This window comes from Sander vitreus, chromosome 14 (genome assembly GCF_031162955.1).
Source record: "Sander vitreus isolate 19-12246 chromosome 14, sanVit1, whole genome shotgun sequence".
Classification (NCBI taxonomy): domain Eukaryota; kingdom Metazoa; phylum Chordata; class Actinopteri; order Perciformes; family Percidae; genus Sander; species Sander vitreus.
In genome coordinates, this window is record NC_135868.1 from 16,763,475 (window position 1) to 16,779,788 (window position 16,314).

Genomic DNA, 16,314 nt, shown 5'->3' on the forward strand with positions numbered 1-16,314 from the left:
CACACACACACACACACACACACACACACACACACACACACCTCGCATTATAGTAGTTCTGCAGTAAATATCTGTTTAGTTGATACTATCAAAGGTTTTTATCAAACATAATGGTTATTTTTGAGTCTGCATTTTCTTTTGTTATGCAAGTATCCAGTTACTTTCAATCACTTTTTCCTGTCTCTGGCATCATATTGTCATGTTGCTCTGATATTTGAGACTTTCCTTCTTCAAATAGTTCATAATTGATTATACAGCAGGTATGTGGCATCTTTTATACCTGTACATTTCATGTAATGTTTCCGTTTTGTTGATATGTAGATATGTTGAGGGTTGATATACATATTTAGTAAATCTAAATGTAATCTTATAAAACAATAATTCCAATTTAATTGCAGTGCTTCTTTATTGCAAGTTGTCTCTGTCGTTTTGTCCACTCTGCATTTGTCTGACCTTATGCAAAATTCCTCTTTCTTCGTCCCTCTCTGTTATTTTTTCATCTTCCATTCTTGCTAATGGCTGGCTAATAGAATTTCATCAGGGCCATCGGCTCCAGTGAGTAACCCCCTTCACAGACGAGCTCTGCTCAGCCAACAACACACCATAGCTTCCCCTCCTAGGAATGGAGCCATTTAAGTGTGACTGTTGACATATACATGTATGCATGCTGTGTCTGAGCGAGAGACGGGGTGACTAAATGAAAGACTGGGTGGAAGGCAGAGCGTTTTTCTTTTTTGCCCAAGAGTGTGAGACAGATGGTGTTAGGAACTGACTTACATTTCTAATGAGCACAGGGGCATCAGTATCCGTTCATGAGTGAACAATCTTCCCCTGAAGATGAAGCTCAGTGGATGTTCCTGGGTTGGGTGGTAGATAGAGCCATCAAGCAGGAAATGGTGTCACACACCGAGGAGTAAGGGACTTCTACGACCTGTGGCAGGAAATAAATATCCTGTGATACAGCCAGGCATGTAATGGGAAAACCCAGGCACCAAAACCCAAGGGTGCACACACACAAAGCCAAACTGAGCTAAAATATTCAGCTGAAAAACAAAGGCAGTTCCTTGCTCAATCTGGGTCGTCAAATGAATAGTGTTTGACATGTTTCTATCCACATAAATATTTAGGGACGATGACTGATTTTGCAGTGATTGATCTGACAATAATTTGAGTTTGGAATTCAAATACTGCTTCATTATAGTAGTATTATATTATTATTAGTAGAGTCATTTGTGCTGATTCTTCTCTCAAATACTGTTGTGAGGTCTTGCTGTTCTTAATCAAGGACTAACCTTTCACCTTCATGTTCAAAACAGCAGTATGATCCTTTAAATGCATGTGCTTGATGAATGAAGAGAGGAACAGAAGGAATAAGTAGTTACAGTTCTTAAATCTTTAATGTAAACAGCAGTTTTGAGGGGCTTTGAAAAATCCTAAAGAAAAACATTTGAAGGTATTAAATAGGAAGGGGAACATATATAAATCATACTAGGAATAACAACCATGATCTGTTTTTAAATTAAAAAAAATACATAGACTTTCAATTTTGTGGCCATATAGTCCCCAACACACAAAAAAGACAAATTCCCTTAACCAAAACACATCTTCTTTGTAATACCAACTACTAGGCAGTTTCACAATTTTAAAATCCCTAAATTATGACGATCTTACAAATGAACAAAATAAAAGCTCAAAATATTGCTTAGGAATGTTGTGTACAGCAGTTATTACAATGAGAGAGACTCAAATGAGGGAGAGACGAGTGTGTGTTTCACAATAGTGGGGCTTTTATGGTTGTTTTGGCAAAACCACTGTGTAGGTGTGTACAATATGCAATAAGCAGCTGTGGGATAGTAACATTAACATATTTAAAAGAAAGGCTTTGTACTAGAGTACAGTGCCTTGATTTTGAGGATCGACTTATTCTAACAGTCTTCAGTATATGTATAGCAGGACAGAGCTGATATAAGAGACTATTTTCATGAAGTATTCATCTTAAAATGTACTTCAACCTCCCTTTCAGCCTCTTGGAAAACATTTAGCTGCCACAAATACTGTAAGTGAGAATGTGACAGGAAATACTGCTGGGAAGGCGACGGCAAAACACAAAACCCCGTCCCTCCCTGTTCCTGAACTACACAACCATCATTCCTCCCCCCACAGAAGACCTGAGGAAAAACAAAGTAAACATAAAAAAGGACAACAAGGAAGCTGAATATCTAAGCATTTGTCTACAACAATCTTCAAGCAAAAAAAAACCGAGGGTGCCTCGGTCGAGAAGAAGGAGTGAATGTCTCAAACATCAGACACAGGAAGAGAATGAGGAAAAAGACGCAGGATGCCCAACGACAGGCCCAACAAATACTTCGTGTTTTTTTGTCTTCATGGCAACCTGATGACTCTGCATCGAACTCGAGTCCCCTCTTGTGCAGCAAGTCTATTAATATGCACCATTTTCTTTCTTATAAAGGCCGAGTGAGAAGCAAGAGGAAAATAGTTTAATAAATCCTTTTTCGTTCAATCACAGTTCATGTTTTACATTATATGGTTTTATTTGTTTTTGTTCCAGTTTATAAGAAAAGGGGATCGGTCCAGTGAGAACAGTAGGTGCTGGGTGGGTTTGGGTTCGGGCCTGTGGGGTCGTTCGTCTAGTTACAGTCGTAAACAAAGTCATAGTTGCTAGGTTCTTTGGGAATCGGGGGGGGGGCCTCGGGAATCTGGATGTTCTCTAGATCCAAGAGGCGGAGCTTCATCTCCATGGAGAGCAGGGTGTCCATGTCAGATTTGGTGTAATCGCTGGTCATCTCCTTACCCAGGAGGGCATTTAGACCGTCAGTCCACATGCAGTACTGCAGAGACATGGACAGAGGTAGAGACAAAATAAAATGCAATCAGGTACTGACAGAAATAAACTTAAGTCATAACCACAAAACTAAATACGTTCAGAGATCTACAAACTATAATTAATTATGAAATGTTTTTTGAAGAAGCCTGTTGACAGCGTACAGACTCCACCTGGTACAGAGACATACAGGCATAAAAGAAGCTAACCACCAAGGGAGGAAAGTTTGTGTACACTGTGACTCAGGAGAAATAGAGCAGGGACAACAACTTCTCTTTTGTCCTAAATACAAACTTCTATGTCTACAAAAAAAATTCTGATTAAGCACCAAGAAAATGATGTGATAATAATATATTTCACCATAATCTATGAAAAACAACAGCACTCCCTTTCAATTTGCCAGACATTGTAGTCAATATATTATGATTATAGTTTTCTAGTCTTTGAGGTTAACTCAAAGGTCCACCTGGAGTCAGGTTCTGCGTGAGGTTTCTGCCTGTTAAAAGGAACTTTTTCCTTGCCGTCGCCACGCTAAGTGCATGCTCTGTAAATTATAGAGTGTGTTCTAGACCTACTCTATCTGTAAAGTGTCCTGCTATAATTTTTTAATAATTTAATTTAATTTTACTTAACTTCAAGTTAAGTTGTAAAGCCAAGCTAAATGCAAATAGGGTTGGGTGATATGATGATATAGTCACTTTCAGACAATATATATTTGTGTATCATCACTAACTAAGCCTTAAATATGTACACTATACTTGAGAAAAACCTTTCTCTTTGTGCGGTCACACATTTTCATTCTCTCTGACACTGTCAACAGCCACAGGACTGCTACTGTTGGCTTACCTCATGCTTGTCAGGAGCAATAAAGTTTAAATACTCGTCCGACTCATAGAGGACAGAGAAGGCCAGCTCTAACACCTCCTAGAGAGAGGACAGAGTGAAAAGCAGAGAGGGAGGAGTGAGGAAGAGAAAGAGCAGGAGATACAGACGGTGACAGAGTGAAGGAGGTGGGATGAGAGATAGAGAAAAAAAGGGTGCAAGGAAAAAAAGGAAGAAACAGGTGAGATTTACACGACAATGCTGCCATACCAATGCAATCTCTCTCTTCTCCTCACATCTTGTTACAACAGCTGCACATCAACTCATCGGGTATCAGCAAGCTCAAAGAGAGAAATGAAAGAAAAAATACCTAACCCCATTGAAAAATGCCTGTGAAGGCTGGGAATATGATGTGATATGAATTTGGGTGTATTCCCTCAAAATCCACTATGGTCCACTGTAGGAAATGATTTGAATGCAGTGTGAGGACAAAACAGGTACACCGACAGCCACATTTGTATACATAAAAGCAATTCATTAAAAATGCTTGCTTGCAATTAGCGTGAAATTAGCAATTTATAAAGGCAGCAGGTAGGTCAGAGTCAGAGACTGGGACTGCAGCCGAGGTGCACTTTGTGAGGGAGAGCTTGAAAGCTTGTAGTTCTGCTGTGGGATTTGTCACAGATCAGGAGGCGCAGAAAAAAAAACAAAAAGATGTGATGCTGAAATAGAAATACTTATTACTGAAGTAATGGGAGTTATCACTTATTTGGACATGTATTACTCAATATAAACTTCTCATTCATTGAAAATAATTAAATTAATCTATGAACAGCTTATGTTCAATACATTTGGAAAAGTTTCAGAAACGCAGTCAGAAAACACTGCTTGCCACCTCACCCTCCCGCCTCTGTCTCAGTGTCCCACAAATGGTCCACATGCCAGCTCTGCTCTGAAGCCCGTAGAGGTGCCTTTGGCTGGCCTTGTAACAGTGAGTAATGAAATGTGCTTGTGTTCTCATTCACAAGGCTGGGACAGACGGCCCACAGAACCCCCTCGGGTCATTCCCCTAGACCTGTGCTTATCGACAAGGTAATAAAGGAGACAAAGCAGGGAGGAGGCATACTCCTTTGTCTTCAAGGCTATTTATCCAAGATCCAATATATCAGAGTCCCGTGGGTGAGGGGGGGGCGAAGGTTTGCAGAGGCAAAGTGCAGGAGAGGAAGGGCTGATATGTACACAGACAAGACGGCTCTTTCATCTTGGTTAAGGCACTGCAGAGGGCACGCCGATGTGTTACTTTCAAATTTAAACAGCAAAGAAAAGATGGTGGCATGTTTTTGGCGGCTCTTGTGTTATTTGTGTCTGCAGTGACTATTCTGTGATTTCTTTCCTAAACAATGCCACTAATGGACACGTCTCTCTTTGCCGACCACTGAGACGCAAGTTATTGTGTTATTCCCCACAGCAAAATGATGTAACTGACATCATGTTATGCAACTCTCAAGCACACAGAAACACGTTCTCTCGCCTAGATACACATCCACCCGCCCACACGTGTGTACGTGTTTTCTCCAGCAGTTAAAAGTATACGCACACACACACACACACACACACACACACACACACACCTTGTTTTGCTTCAGGGCTCCCTTCTCCTTCATGTGAGGACAGTCTTTGCCGGTGATGACAGCTTTGATATCAGCCACAGGCACTGCAGAGAGGACAGAAGTGAGTTCACAATAACAACACCCTTATGACAACTGTGTCATCCCAGTGTGGCTGGTTTATTCAACCGATTAAAAGTTAAAATTCTCCCCAGAACTGTCACTGTGCATCGTACAAGTAAAAGTGATTAACACTGACTCTTAAAGTCTCAAATGTCGCTTGTCCACACTGTGTTTTGGGGCTATGTATGTCTTCAGCGAGGACAGAGACTGTAGACTTGAATAAAATACATATTTGAATGAATATTGTGAGCTGCAATAAAAACTACATACTATGTCACAACAGTGGGTAAAGACTATCAATACTTTTACTTGACACTCACGTTTGTCCTGTAAAGAGTCGTGGGGCACTTCGCCCTGAGGGCTCTCTTCCAAATCTCCATAGTGCAGGACTTTATGGTTCGGAGACAGACGGCAATACCAAAACTTATCTGGAGAAAAACATGAGGGGAAAGGAAGACAGCGTGGAGAGAGAGAGAGATAGAGAGAGAGATAGAGAGAGAGAGAGAGAGATAGAGAGAGAGAGAGAGAGAGAGAGAGAGAGAGAGAGAGAGATTAGAGGTTATGAAATAAATCAGCAGCTGGCATTAAATATCATATGGGATTGTATGAGTCATCAACAGGAGAAAAAATTAGCATGGCAAAAAAATCTGTGACACAAGAAAACAGCCTTAAGGAAAATCCACAGATGTGCTCTGCATCTTGATGGGCAAAAATACAGACAGTTGGCCTTCATCATTTCAATAATGATTTATCAACAATCCACACACTGAAGTAAAGATCACAGGACATCCAGGGTTTCTTTGTTGGGCTCAAATGAGACAAAGATGAAACCTTAACTGTGACTTGATGACATTTATTTTCTTTTAATATGAAAACGAGATTACAACATCTACAAGGTCCACAGCAGAGGCACGAGGCCCCAAATGCCTACTCAAGGTTATTTACAAGGTAGTAAACAGAGCTTAAAATGTACACTGAAATAAAAAAAAACAGAAACTTTTCATATCCAGTTTTTGATACCGTGTCAAAACGTGAGGATGCAACTAAAGGGCCATTTTGGAGGCTGTACTTGATGGTTTTGTATTGGTATTAAAAAACAAGTTGAGTCGGGCCCGACGAACCACAGATTCTACGCGACAAATAAAAAAAGTAAAAATACATTATTGCTGATCAAGTTTAGTGTGTTTTTCTCTTGGCTGATGTGATGTGCAATCCTCCAGCAGCCTGTAACTACCAGCTGTGTCTGCAAAGCGCAGCCAGCCTGGTGTTCTTTAGTGGTTTCCTGCCAAGGTGGGCACCGAGCTGAGCTGGCAGTGAGCGGGCACAGACTGGGGAGGTCTGTCTGGCACAGTCCAAATCCTAATTGCTGAAAATAGACAGTTGGCGCTGCCAGGCTGGTGCACAGTGGCAGCAGTTCACGGGGAGCGAAAGATGTGTCCCGGCGGCTATGAGGGGAGCAGCGTTTTTGGAGATGATGCTAACAACTGTTCAGCTTAACGGATAGCGTGACTGATTTGTGTGTGCATGCGTGTATACACACACGCACATATGTTCTTCCTCAAGACGCTGTACTGTATCTCTATCTTGAATTTTATTTCATTCTTGTATCATTTAAACTATAACTGTCTTAATCTGATTCAGCTGCGAGAACATGGGGGGAACGGCATGGTAAGATTCAACAGAATCAGGCCAAATATCCAGATTTACTTTCCCTTTAGTGCAGCATTTATATAAAGGGACACTCTCCTGAGTCCCACGTTACTTGTCAGTACCGTGCACTTCAGAGACTGTACAGGTATTGCTCTTACTTCCAAACTTTAAAACACCATCAACCTGAGCTCTTAGAAAGAAGCATCCCCTTGTAATGGGCAGAATGGCACTTTGGAAGGTAGAGAGAAGAGTCATCTGCATGAAGTCAGCCAAATTAATATTTGATGTAGATACTTGAGTCCCTGCAGGCTGGAGGACTTTGAAACAGAAGATGCTGAGGGAGAAGTGGAAGAAGGAGAGAGGGAGGGAGGAGGGGAGCACATTTTATGTATGTAAAAAAGATAGGATAGGACACATTAACAGTAGATCAAAAAGTATAAGTATTGTGAAAGTGTATCTGAGTACAAAAGGCAAGACAAAATGTGTGTGTGTGTGTGTGTGTGTGTGTGTGTGTGTGTGTGTGTCCTCCATTTCTTTAAAAGGAATCTAGGATTTCCAAAGAACAAACTTGATATGGTAATATGATACTATTCACAGCATATATACACAGTATAAATCAGCCGACTACACACAGCGAAGACGATACTCGATGTGGGTGATGCTTTCCACCTAAACATCTGTCCTGCAACATCTTCTCAAATCCTTTTTTTTCTACTGCAATATTTCTTTTCAGTTTTTGTTGGTCTGTTTCTGTAATCCAGCTTTGACAACATCTGGATGACAGCTGCCAAGACAAATCGTGACCAGGCTTTCAAAATGCCAGAATGCATTGGTGTCATTAGAAAAAACTCCACTTGATTGTGCTCAATTTGATTTGACTTACTGAAGTATAGTTCCTGTGGGGAAGCTGATGACAGTAACGCAATAACAAACCAACAACCTGAGCTTGTCACTGTTTTTTTTGTTTCTTTTTATTTCTTTATGTAGACAGTGAGGGGTGAAGTAAAAGTGTCAGAGGGAGGACAGAAGAGTGAAGGGATCAGGTCTCAACCGGATTAAATCCTCTTTGACCGAGAAACAGCATATTTCACAGCCTTAATGCGTCTACTGCTACTCCTCTCTCTTCCTTTTCTAGTGCCAGCGAGCGTGAAACATCCACCGTACCACAAATAGACTGACTTATGTTATGTCTCTGCAAAACATACACTGCTTTATCATTTACACTACACCCTACTGTACTGTTGACCCCGGGGTTACAGCAGTCTGCTCTTTTCTCAAAGCTTTGTCTAGAATGTTTTTTTTTTTTAAGTGTGTATAAGGCTGCGATCAGACAGGGAAGCAGCGATATGGCGATTTGCCGCAGGGTTGTGCGGCAGAGTGTCAATGAACCAACCCGACTTTATATTTCACAACTACTGTTTTCTGTCAGATCGTTTATAGATCTCAACGTTTTTGACCGCACTTGAAGGCAGCTTCACAGAGAAAGAGAGAAAGAAAACAGACGAGTGAGACTGTGCTTTGTTGTTTGGCAAACATTCAGCTTTTACACAAACTCCTGGACAGTTCAGTGCTTTTGTTTCACGTTTTAAAACTTTCTTGTGGCAGCGATAGAGGCAGAGATGTTTCCTGTTTACCGTACGGGATTCTCACATTGCCTCAAAACCAACTGACAAGTCTGATCGCCGGTTACGTGATTGGCCACCACAGCGAGACGTGGGGTTGCGTTTCTCCAAAAGCTGAGTCGATCTCAACTCCCCCCCGCGCCAAACCCTGCCGCAGCCTAAATGCACTCAAAATGAATGGAAAGACCTGCATTTTTGCGGAGTCCACTTGACGGCCGACTCCGGCTGTGTGAATGCTTACTAAATGTGTGTTCCCCCTACTTTTGGCTTTGTGTACAGTACCTTTTGTATTTATTTGCATGCCAGATATCTGTGTATGCAGAGGCAAAAGAAGGGAAGACGGTGTGTTTGTGTAAGACATAAAGACATGTGTACTGCAGTTCTGTATGTGTTTGAGTAAAAGAGGCGGCGTGTTGTTATATGTCTCTGCCTTGGTGGCTGACAAAGCCAGGAAAATGTGTGTCAACTATCATGACAGCAGATCCACAGCAGCACAGAGCTTCAAAGATCTCCTGTGACACACATTTCCTGTGGGATTTTCGTAAAAGCAGAGTGAATAAGGCTATAAGTGGGGGGTTGCGGAGAGTAGGGATGAAGAACAAACAAACAGAGGGAAAGAGAAGGATTGCCCCCGTGAACACATCAGAGGGAGACTTCCATGCCTGTGTGGTTATGATCTGTGGATGTATGCATGTTTATACATGTGCGTCTCACCTTGCCTCCTGCGACTACTGATTTTCCTGAAGCAGGTTCCATCACACAACCTGTTGAGCCTCTGCTGTTTGATCAACTCCATGATCTCGGGCTGGATCTTCTCTCTCAGCTCCCTAACAGAAAATGAACACGTTGTTGGTTTAAGAGAATTATCTCAATACATATAAACCACACCCTTCCAGATGTGGAAAGCAGAGTGACAGCCAGGTATAAGACGCTCAGAGACCTGGAAGTAGTTTATCATAATTAAAACATTTCCCAGGTTTTCTGGCAGCAATATTCCTGACTGGCAAAATCCCTGGGATTACGGCTGTCAGGAGGGTAAAGAGAATGCAAAACGCACAGATATACTTCCACACATGCATGGACATGTCCACACGCTCAGAAATATGTCATATAATGTCCCAAAAGGCTGATCAGTGGGAATCTGTGCTGCTTCAGCACAGATTCTGTCATTTATTCATGCTTCTACATGTATTTGTCTGTGTTGCATATGAATGTGGAGCACACAGCACTAGTCAACATGAATTATGAATATTATCTGCCCGAGCAGTGCTGCTGCTCCCCATCTTTTTTTTCCTCAACATTATAATTTAGTGTTTTCTCATCCAATTTATCTTTTTGTTATTTTTCTTTCTTTAGAAAAAGTGCAGTTTGACAGGATTTCAGGTTTTCTATTCACATAAAATATTTCTATAATTTTCTTGTATTTCCCCTTGTTCTTTGATCACATTTTCGTCCTCCTTTCTCTTCCTCTCCTTCAGGCTTATCTACTCGTCTCCCTTCATCCGTCTCGCCGTTCCGCCTCTCGGTTTGCCTCATCAGTGACTCCAGTCATTACATTGATCTGTGGTCGGACCTTCACTATGACATCTTTAAAGTAGCAGCTAGTGGGTAAGGCGTGGCTCATGGCAAGAATGATGGATGATGATGGCACCCCTTTACCGCCTCATGTGCTATCTTTCTGATGGAGCTAGACACGTGTCCGAGAGTTTCAGATGGTTTGGCTGCCCTTCTTAGGAAGCAGCTCCAGTTTAAATTTAAACTGATTCTTTCTGGCAAATGCAGAAAATCACAACTGAATTAAAGGGATGAGGTGTTGTACTGGTAGACCTCTATAAAAGGAAGCACTCTGGTTAGTGTCAGGTATTTAACTGATTCAAGAAGTGAGGCACAAAAACCCATTTCCAGCTATTTAAAAAATGTACAGTACCAACACAGTATATCAGTAAAATATTTAAGCACGTGTGGAGAAGGGAATCAATAATAATTTATGTTAAAACCACTTTTCATCCGAATTTTCTGGGGAGTGTATTAAAATTAATTATTAGTAATTTCTCACAAGTGTATCCTCAGGAGTTCTGAGTTGACCTGCTGCATGAATTCTTTATGTGATGTCGATTTTGTTTTTTGGTGTAAGCAACTTTCAGTACATGCAAAACTTTCCACATACATTGCAACAAACTGTATTTTACTAATTATAGCAGAAATAGCTCGGAGAGTCAAAATTATATAAAAAAAAAAAAAAAAAAAAAAGAAGCTCTACAGGAGACACAGCTTTGATCTGAAGCCATAATAGGTTGTCTTCACCTCCTTTTGATGTAGCCGTTTTCTACAATAATTGATGGCAGAAAACTGTCAGCACTTATAGCAGGCAATACAAAGCTCCTTTAAATCTGCAGTCTGACACACTCTGCAGATTATGTTCATAAGACATGACTGTGCTGTATTGATTAGAGGAAAGTTCCACCCTCGGGTAGTCTCACACTGTTGAAGAGAGACTTATCAGCCTGTGATGTTCAATGCTTTCCAACAGTCATTCTGGAATAAAATGTTAAAATGTTCTTCATTTCAGCATCTAATTCACCCTGAGATTGAGTATGAACTTGTTGCATTCTGCTGTACTCTGATTTTTCCTAGTTAATACAGGGGATTCAATGTGTTATACATAATAAAAAAGTATAGACAAGATAAGATAACTACATCATTTTGGGGTACATTTTTCCGCAACTCCTTTCGCTTTTGTTCTGCTTTCTTCGAAAGGATTAATTGGTTGCTAAAGTTTGGTTTCTCCCTTCCAATATCGATTCAATAAGCCCTTGGCTCAGCATTGATTACTGTTCAGAGGGACAAGCTCTCCCTGTGAAACAATTTTCCAATAGTGATAGCTACTCCATTAAATACAGAGAGGACAAAACAATGTTCTCCATTACAGGCCCTGCATCCAGGATCAGTCAATGAATGATCTATTACAGACTAGCTCTCCACGCTTAGTGAGCTGGAGGGTCGTTAATGGAGTATTCACTGGGAAGGCCATTTACAGGCAATTTGAATTCAATGCATATTTTCAATCATGTGAGGAGAGCCCAGGTGCATGTATGCCAGTAGCTGGCATTTGGTTGACAAATGGAAAGGAGAAAAAAGAAGCGATTACACGCATATTAATGAATTTTTTGTAGATGCAAATTATGTCCTCATTTGAGTTAAGCCCTGATTAGGCAGATGAAGAGAAGGTAAATATCACTGAGCAGTTCTTCCAACTCTACAGAAAATGTCTTACTTTTCTTTGTATTCAAAGTGCATTTTTCTCTAAACAAAGCTGCCAGACATACAATATGCATGAATTCATTTTTAGTTTATATTATTCACATTAAGTTCAGCATTTCTTTACCATTTCGACTTCAGATAACCAATATAACCTTTTGACAAATGTCAACACCATACTGGTCATTGATTGCTCGACTCACAGGATGGGGCGGGACTGGAAGTCTTCCTGATTCATCCTTTCAGACTGCCGTATCTTCAGGATCTCTGTGTAGCTCAGGTTCTGCAGGCGACTCTTGAACTGGTCCAGAGAATTAGGCTTAAGAGTCAGCGCTCGCATTATCTGCTCCCTCACCACCTGCATTACCTGCAGAGGAGAAGAGGCAGAGAAGGGCAGGATGAGATCATCATGGATAGAGGAGCCATACAGGATGTAGAAATAGTGTGTGTGTATATTGGCCACAGACAGAGTCTGTACAGTCAAAAACTAACCCTCATCTTATTTTGGGGGGTCAGGGGAGCATATAAACTTCTGTTCACTTCCCGACAGGATTAATGTTTGTTTTTTTCCTGTAAATTCCTGTAAAGCCTGTAATCCAGTCTGGTGCACTGAGCCTTTAGAGGAGAAGAGCAAAGCAGAATAATTTGACTGTGGCTAGTGAACTGTTAGGCCAAGTATCATGCATCAGTGAAATGCATCACAGAACTTGCCTATAATACCCCAGCTGGCTAATACCATTAGTCTGGCTGTGGCTGCAAAAGCATGACATAAGTGGTGTTCCAATTCATCAATCCCACTTGAGGGGTCTTTGTGATCAACGGAGGTAACAATACAATAGGAAAGCACTCCGCAACAACACATAAAACACATCACGCATGTCTCGATCAATTAGCCTGCCGTGTATGCATTGCTGTCAGGAGATAATTGAAGTCTCTGCACAGAACTCATCAGCAGCAGTGGGCAAACAATAGCAATCCTCTCAACTAACATAGACCACAAACAGAAAGAAGATATCATCTTACGTTTATGCAGAGAACAAAAATGTAAAAACTTAACAGTGGTCAGTTGGGGAAAACTGACAAGGGGATTTGTATTTGACATCTCATTAAATCTGATCTTAAAAATCTATTAATAGATTGTGGCTTAAATGACTTGCACTAATATTGCTTTCATATTTTAGCTTCGAGCCCTGTACACTTGATGTGACTCATTAAGATGTGGAATGGAATTAAACCCCAGTTTGAGCTACTTTATGACAATGATTTTTACAGCTGATAAAGCACCAATTCTTATCAAAGTATAAAATCTCCTCAACCTCCCGCACATAGACGAGCCTCTGGAAAATGAGTCCTAAGTTTAAGTGACAGCTGTTTCCATTTAGCTTTGCACTCTGACAATCTGATTTGCAGTCTGCATAACTATAATTGGAACACTAATATAACTCAAAGACAGATTCTTTATTTGTGAAGGTATTCATCCCACACACAAGGGACTTAAATGGGAGCGAACATCATTCCTAATGTGCTGAAATTGTTCAAACACAACAGAACATCACCTGCAACAGTGGTTTCCCCTCAAAACTGAGAGAAGCCTGTAAATCCTGCTGAGGCACTACACGTGATATTTGGCTGTAAAAATAAACTTGACTCCATACCATTTCTCTAGCCAGGTTGAGCAGCGCTGTTCCAGTTAATGCAGACAATGTGATGGTAGACGTGACAAGCAGCCCTGATTATGGATCAGCCTTGTTAGCAGCCAGCTCCGGGCCTGCAGATGCCGAATGACTGGATCAGATCATACTGAGGTGACAGAAAGAAATAGACCGTCTTCTCTTCTATTTGGTTTCACTCTATTGTATTTCTCTTTTCTCTGTGTGCCTTGTTGATCAAATGCTTGAGGACACAGAAGTATTTCCAGCCTCTGCAAACACTTCCTCACAATGCATCAACTCTATTACAATAACAGACAATAACAGTTAAGGGTGAGTTCTGTGTGTCATGTATTTATTCAGAAGTAAATGTTTTTGTACTTTCCTTATAACTGGTGGTTTCTCCTGTTCTGTATTATTCGGTTTCATCTGGGCTCCTCGACCTTAACAACCATGCCAAAACCCAGTGAGCCAAAATCCCAAACATAGTCTTATGTAATATTGTTTTCACTGTTTGCATTTACTGAAAGGCGATTACTCATCAACTTGCTAACCTCTGAATTCACACTAGTCAGACTAAGCCAGGGGTGAGAGCATTAAAAATAGATTTGAGCTGCCAAAAATGAAATATGAACAGCACAAACTTCCATCCGGCACCAAAGACCCAAGACGACAAAGGCGATCGAGGATAATCCTCTTGAATCAGCATTGCATTCGCCGTGTAAAAAAATACATTAAGATGTGGTCTGGTCCCGTTTTTGAAAAGCTGGCACTTACCAGTGAGGGTGCCACAAAAAGGAATTAACCCATTTCTCATTCTGTATCTGATAAGCCCTGAAGGTAACGCTCAGCTCCCACCACAAAAAAAATGCTAGAAAAAAAGTCATTTTCTCACTGATTACACAATTTAATCCAGGGATTATCTTTTGGAATGCAAATATGTTTGGAGGCGGTAATCAGTGAATTTTCTAACAAACAGGCAACAAATTGACCTTGAAAAAAACACACACACACGACAACAGCAACAGAAAAGAGGACAGTTTGGTCAAATGGAGTTATTTAGAAAAGCAAACGTGGCTTTTTTGCCAGCTGAGCTTTGAAATGCGCTTTTGTAAATATTAGTGACCAGATATGACAAACCATTTAAATCCTCCAGTTGATGTATTTCAATAATCACTTGCCGTCTAGATTTTGACTCTGCGTAACACAAATAGTCGGATTTACCTCCAAAGCTCAGACACAGACCCACATCTGTGCACGTGAGGTCTTCTCTTGTGTCATCCAAATCTAACTGGCATTAAAGTTGATGCAGAACATCAATGTCTCAGCACAAGTACATCCTTAATATCCACTTCGACAGAAGCAGACACAAGTTGAGATCATAATCTTGGTTGTTTAGATCTTGGTTGTTTAAAAAAGAAGCAATGCAATTGGCCCTGTGTGCAGAATATTAACCTCATAAAATAATTTGAAAACCACCGTGTACAGGTCTCAGAAGACCACAAGAGAGCGATGGTCGACACTTCCCCATCCCATGGGTCAAGACCTGTTTTTGGTGACTACGTGCAGACTCTGAGCTAAAATGTAGGCTTGTGGTAGCCAGTTATAGGTAGGCTTTAATTTTGTTATTCATGTGTCTGTCCCTTCCCATCCTTCTATCAGTTTAGCCATCCATAAAGACAGCTGTCCATTCCTCCCTCAGCTGAAACGGCGTGGAACATATTTATGTTAACTCTCACCACTGGGTGTCATCTCCACGCAAGGCTGTTTTCTGTATTCTCCCTGTAATGTGTATGCCATATTGTCATGGGGAGAAACAGGTATCCAAGTAACAGCAGATTAACAACCCCCAGCACCGACACTCAGCCTCCCCTCCTCCTGTTTGAGCTGAAAAATGAGCAGATAAATGGATGAAGCCACAGCTTACAATCATGCTACGAGAGATTCATCACTCCTGTCCACTACCTTTAATGACAACTTCACCGAGTTGCCTATCATAAATTTCCATTAATACACACTCCTATAATCCTGATAATTAAGCCTCAAATTAATTTATTTTCCCATTAGGATTACAAATGGTCCGTCAGTGTGTCTAAAAGGAACACTTTCCCTTAAGAAGCTTTTGGAGAAAAAAAAAATAAAAAAATAAAAAGTATAACAGAAAGTGAGCTTTGATAAGCATTTGCAGTCCAACAAAACACCAATTGTATCCCCTGAAATCATATAACTGGTAACTTTTTAACGCAGATCCGATTGCCACATGCTGCATTGCTTTCCAGCGCTGGTGTTTTGGCAGAGCCGTCCCAGGAGAATGTTCATTAATATGCCTTGTTTAGAGTCATATCTCTGGCAGTAAAACAATTCCGTTGGCCCATGTGGCTGCACTCATGCTAATTAACACCACGGATATTCATCACATTTAATACGAACACATGGTCCTTTCACAATAGGGCGGAGGGGCATTATGAATATTTTATGTTCTTCCTTTTTTTCATCCGCTGATTGCTCAGAGAGCACCTTGGTAGAGGTGAGATGACGTCAGCGCTGGAACGGACTTTGCAGGCTGAGCTCACTTGGGATAAATTTAGGCTCAGTTTTGTACTGCAGTCATCTTTGCTGCACTCTGGGTGATAAGTGCAGAATTGTTCATTGTCCGAGCTGTTGTCTACATTCCCGCTCCCTCTCCCTAATCTCTTCCAGACAACAGGCCATCATTCTTTCTTGTAGCTCGTTAGGAGGGA

General features: G+C 41.0%; 1 protein-coding gene across 3 annotated transcripts in view; it reads right to left on the reverse strand.

The window, feature by feature from the left end:
* Window positions 1–1,371: 1,371 nt before the first annotated feature.
* elmo1 (engulfment and cell motility 1 (ced-12 homolog, C. elegans)) overlaps window positions 1,372–16,314 on the reverse strand; it is a 101,719-nt gene continuing 86,776 nt past the window's right edge. For 2 of the 3 annotated variants that reach the window (XM_078267285.1, XM_078267284.1), the window contains exons 17-22: window positions 12,128–12,291; window positions 9,381–9,493; window positions 5,715–5,822; window positions 5,296–5,378; window positions 3,689–3,766; window positions 1,372–2,849 (exon numbers count right to left, since the gene is read on the reverse strand). In XM_078267285.1, the coding sequence (XP_078123411.1) occupies window positions 2,649–2,849; window positions 3,689–3,766; window positions 5,296–5,378; window positions 5,715–5,822; window positions 9,381–9,493; window positions 12,128–12,291 (747 nt within the window). In that variant the 3' untranslated portion in view covers window positions 1,372–2,648. The remainder of the gene's footprint in view (window positions 2,850–3,688; window positions 3,767–5,295; window positions 5,379–5,714; window positions 5,823–9,380; window positions 9,494–12,127; window positions 12,292–16,314) is intronic. The other variant, XM_078267286.1, reaches the window with a different exon arrangement.